Below are 5,123 nucleotides of genomic sequence, written 5' to 3'. Positions count from 1 at the left end.
TCAGCTTGGATACTGCAGCAGTAAGTGCACAGGCAAGGAGAAAGAGCTGCTGGGAGGCCGCAGTGTGTGCAGATCCCTCTGTTCCAAGCACGCAGCGTGTGCCCGCTGCCTACACGCTGCTGGCACTGTCACAGGAATTTGAGTCTGCAGCCATTTGAGAGGTTTTTGTGTGATGCAGGGTGAGAGCCTTGCTAATCTGTACTTGAGCAGCAGAGGATCCATGTATTGATCTCATGAGGGTTATTTTTGTGGTTTCTTTTGCTGTTTACAGCCGTGCCAGCTTTGCTTCTGAAGCACTCGTAAGCCCAGCGGAGCTGCTCTGTGATGCAGTCATGGCAGTACCTTCCTTGCCGCGTGCTCTTGGAGCCCCAAATGAGCTTCTCGAATGTCACTGTGGCTCGGTAGGTCCTGGCTGAAGATGCTTGCTTTCCCTTCACTGGCTGTGAAAGCTCCCTGCAGTGCTTCTCCTTTTCTTGTGCCTCACTGCCAATACATGTACCAGTATGGCACACCCTTGTTGCTGACTCTTTGGCACCTTTGAAGAGCAAGGATGAAGCTTCCCATGTCCTTCTTTATTTCTGCTGTGAAAGTGGAGAAGAAACAACTTGGGAAGATGCTCTGGCTTTGCTTTCCATGAGGATGTGAAAATGCTGTTGGATTGCTGTAGTGCTCTAAAGGCTTTTGTTTCTCTTTCAGAACAAAATAGTTCAATGTGCTGTTTTTATTGTTCCTGTTTCTCTTTGCTATGCAGTATTCCAGGAACACAGCATTTATTTGGAAGCTGGGGGTTGATTTTTTTTTTTGTTTTTTGTTTTTTTTTTTTGGTCACTGAAACCATCTTGGTTCTGTCTGTGAATGAGAGGCTTCACATCCTGGCATATCACAGAAGGGACAGCGTATGCACTAAGTTGTTCTGCACCCATTTGGGTGCAACAAAAAACTAGAGGTTGGCCTTGAGAAAGCCCAGTGCCCTCTCACTGTCTGCCTTCTCCCAGCAGGTGAAGGGAAGTATCTTCCCTTCTGCATCACCAGCGCTGTCAGTTAGGATGAAAGCACTTTTGCCTCTCATCTGAGCAGCCACGACCTAGAAATTGTTGAGGAACAGTAAATATAGAACCACACCTTGCTGCTTTTACTGAGTCACTTTTTTTCTCTCTCTAGAGGGGAAGAATTAAAAAAAATATTAAAAAAAAAAAAAGGAAAAAAAAATTCAACTCTTTAAATAGCGTCATTTACACGTGGGAGCTGCTCGAATCCACCCTGTCACACAAATTACCATCTCTGAACTTGGCTGTCAGGAAGCGTGCTCGGGAGCTGCCATCCGCGGGGGGTGGCAGTGCAAGAGATCAGTTTCATGCAAGCAAGAGGCATCCAATATTGTGCCAAGACGTTTGTCCTCACATAACCTCAAGCAGCGGGGGCATCTCAGTCCCGCCGGCAGCAAACACCCGTGTGCCCTTCACTTGTCACACTGCTCTCGTCCCCATTCTCTTCCTTAGCTGCGGGGCTGGCTCTGACATCTGGGGCAAGCCCCCATCCTGCTGCATTTCAAGCAATTAGCGCTTGGCCCAGCAAGCAGCCCTGAAGCAGGGGTTTGAGCCTCATTGTTTCCTTAAAGGGATAAAACCACAGCCTTTTCTCTCTTTTACTGCTTTTTTGCAGCTTTGATGCTGCAGTTGCAGCTCGATTGGCCCATCTGATCATGCAGAGCTGAGCTGTGCAGCAGGCCTCGCTTGCTGGGAAGGGTTCAAAAGGCAGCACCTTGCCTTTGTTGTATTTCCTGCAAGCTAACGAAACCTGTGTTTTGCGGAGCTACTTTGTAACCTCGTTAGATGTTGGTTTTGGCATGGATGCTTTTATTCCTCCCGTTTGAAACAAGCAGGAGAACAAAGTGAATGAAATGCCAGTTCCCAAGAAGGGTAATGCGCAGAACTGTAAGGATGTATCATGGTGAGAGAGGCTGTGATTGTTTGCTGCCAGGAGCTGAAACGGGGAGAAGTGAAACTTCAGTGTCAGGGATGGGTTTCTGTCAACTGTTTTTATCTTCTGTCTGTCTGCAGGGAGTCTGACTGCAGCACATGAGCGCTCTGTGTGATGTCAGCCCAGAAAGCACACATTTTAGGCTTTCCCTGTGGCTGCATGGAGAGGGAATTTGCAACAATCCAAACATTGACAGAACTGTATTTGTTGATTCGCAGAAAATCCTAGCTCGTGCTCCTCTGGGCTGCAATCACTTAAGCCTGAACATGATGACTTCTGTCTGTGCTTACTGCTCTCCCGGCCTCAATAAACCTGGGAACCAGAGGCATTTCTTCTGATTCAGCAAAGCACTCAAGTACAGCTCCAGCTGTACTTGTCCTCCCTGCAGTCACTGCCACTATGCTTGGGGTGAAGCAGTGCTTAAGCCTTCTGTGTGTGCAATGAGGGATTTGGGCAGTGTGTGCTGAGGAATGCTCTGCTGCTTGGCAGGCAGATAGCAAAGATGCACTGGCACTATAAAATCTTATTTGGTTAGCTCCCCCAGTGTGGGAGCACCCATGTGAGGCTCTGTGATGTTGTTGGCCTGCACGGAGGTGGGTGCGTGGTTCCCATGACAGAATATTCCTTGTATCTGCTACGGACTGCTGAGCAAACCTGTGCCCTTCTGCAGACTGTGGGGCAGGGCTCTCCTTTCTGTTTCTATCAGCAGATAAAATACTACTTTGTAGTTTTGTTTCTAGGAGTTGTAAGAGAGCAATATGAGCCATATGTTACCTGTATCTGAGCACTTCAATATTTGTGGCTTGATGACTTCTAGGATTCACGTGACTTATCTTCCATCTTGAGGACCCAGAACAGTTTATTGCATATGTGTGTCCCTGTAAAGTCCTGTGCACATGATGTGCTCCTGAATTATATGGGTGAGAGAAAAACAAATGCTTGCGTTGTTACAGATTTTAGGATTTCTCATGGAAATAAAAGTCACAACTATGCTGCTTGCACAATGTGCTGTGGTTATGTGAAGTTCAGAGCCTTGCTTTCCCTGGAGCCTGAAACTGTGCAGTAGGCATCTAATGCACAAGATGGTTGTACTTCAGTCTGCTCGGAGCAGCTCCTGGGAGCATTCCTTCTAATCCCCACCCATATTTGACCTGTTGTAGCTCGTTTTGGAGAGCTGCACCCAGCCTGTCCCTAGCTGGCTGCAGGGAGGCTTCTGCACATCTTTTCCTGCTCGCTGAGTTCATCAAACTGGGAGCCCAGATACGAGTGAATGGGATTTCTGTATGGATCTGCTCCTTTCACAAAATCAGAGTTAATTGAGAGCATCCCCATTCCTTATAATCACGAAAGACATGAGCATGGCTAGATGTGCTTTATATTACTTTCCTTTGAAGTTTAAAACACATCTAGCAAATCTGATCTTGCTGTTCCCCACCTGATATCTAAAAATGCAGAGGTCTTCCCAGAAGCATGGCTTAGCAGAACTTTTGCACCGTTGCAGCTGTCCTGCATTCAACAATCCGGGCACTTTATTAGAAACTTGACTCCAATTAGCCTAGAGCAGACTTGTAGTGTAGGTTTAGCAAATGTTGTTTTCCGTGTGAAATAACTCAGCCCATGAATCAAACAGGCTCCCTGCCCCACCCCCTGCAGCCGATGACAGCAGCTTCCCACACGCCCTCCTCGCAGCATTGCGTGGCTGCTCCAGCAGGTCTCGGTTATCGATCGGCGTAATTGCAAGTAACACCAGTAATAAAAGAGCTTCCTACTCTTGTAGTTGAAGGCTCTTCTGCAGAAGTTTGAAGCCTTACCAGCGATCACATGAGCAACATGCTGCACTCCCCAAGTGCTTGCCAGAGTGGATGGCAGTGCTTTAGGAGGCTAGAAGATGGGATCATAGAATCACAGAATGGCCTGGGTTGAAAAGGACCACAATGCTCATCCAGTTCCAACCCCCTGCTATGTGCAGGTCACCAACCAGCAGACCAGGCTGCCCAGAGCCATATCCAGCCTGGCCTTGAATGCCTTCAGGGATGGGACATCCATAGCCTCCTTGGGCAACCTGTTCCAGTGCCTCAACACTCTCTGTGTGAAAAACTTCCTCCTAATATCCAACCTAAACCTCCACAACCATCAGTAATATTTGGTTTACGGTGTTGGTACGTCAGATATTAGAGTGAAACTCTTAAGGATGGCTGCTATAGTGGATGCCAAGGGCACCTGGGATGGAGTGCATTGGGAACTGCTTGTTGTGTAGCATGAGGTGCTGGGGTCAGAACGACTTGAGCAGTGTTCATTCTCATGGAGAAGTGCGGCTGTGAACAAGGGGTTAATTTGTTCCCTTTATGCATGGCTCACGTTTCCCTGCCAGGTTTGCTTTTTACTTCATAGGCTCCAAATGTGTAGATGCACTACCGCGTGTCCTCATGTCACACCGCCAGCATGGCAGTGGGTTAAACCCGCCTCGGAGCAGGCGGAGGGCTGAGCTGCGGCGCTTCCTTCTGTTTTGTGCGCAGGGAACCACGGCTGCTCTTCCTGCCGTGCTCCTGCGGAAGGGGGAAGGAGGTGGGGGAGATAAATGGAAAAAATACACCATTCCTAAACCCCCGCGGTGGGGTATTGCTGCTCTGTGTGGAAGGGCGCCTGCTCACAGTGCTCCCCTGGCCCCAGAGGCACTTGGCCGGGGCCTGGGCCGGGCACAGCCTCAGGCCGAGGCATTCTGTGTGCAGTGGGCACAAAAATGAACGTCTGCCAGAAGAGATCGATCTGAAACAATCTCTTTTATTGGGCGGCTGCCCAGAGCTTCTGCTGCAACAGCCGATCTAATTGGTTGCTTCCTCCTCCCATGCGCAGCTTCGTGTGGGAAATGCCCTTTTTATCTACAATGGCTGACTGCACTGTGCCGCACTGTCAGCGTCTGGGGAGCCCCGCGCGTGCGGCTGCTGCTTAACGCTGAGTTTGGAGAGGGGCGATTGTCTGGTTGGAGCTGATTCTATTTCTCTTTTCCCTGCAGGTTGCTGAAAAGTGCCTTTCCTGAAGCCACCGCTGCTTGGATATCTGTCTAGGGCTGCCTCTCTCTTCCCCCTCACCCCTTTCTTTTTAATTTGGCGTTGCTTGCAGTCCATACCCTGACGGCAACTCAT

At 49.2% G+C, this 5,123-nt stretch overlaps 1 protein-coding gene across 1 annotated transcript in view; it reads left to right on the top strand.

The window, feature by feature from the left end:
• Positions 1 to 290: 290 nt before the first annotated feature.
• MBNL3 (muscleblind like splicing regulator 3) overlaps positions 291 to 5,123 on the top strand; it is a 63,698-nt gene continuing 58,865 nt past the window's right edge. The window contains exon 1 of the mRNA XM_031554644.1: positions 291 to 401. Coding sequence (XP_031410504.1) covers positions 333 to 401 — 69 coding nt within the window. The 5' untranslated portion in view covers positions 291 to 332. The remainder of the gene's footprint in view (positions 402 to 5,123) is intronic.

The sequence above is a fragment of the Meleagris gallopavo genome, chromosome 9 (genome assembly GCF_000146605.3).
Source record: "Meleagris gallopavo isolate NT-WF06-2002-E0010 breed Aviagen turkey brand Nicholas breeding stock chromosome 9, Turkey_5.1, whole genome shotgun sequence".
In the NCBI taxonomy this organism is placed as follows: Eukaryota; Metazoa; Chordata; class Aves; order Galliformes; family Phasianidae; genus Meleagris; species Meleagris gallopavo.
Note: the sequence above shows the minus strand (reverse complement) of the source record. Positions and strands in the feature narration are given on the sequence as shown.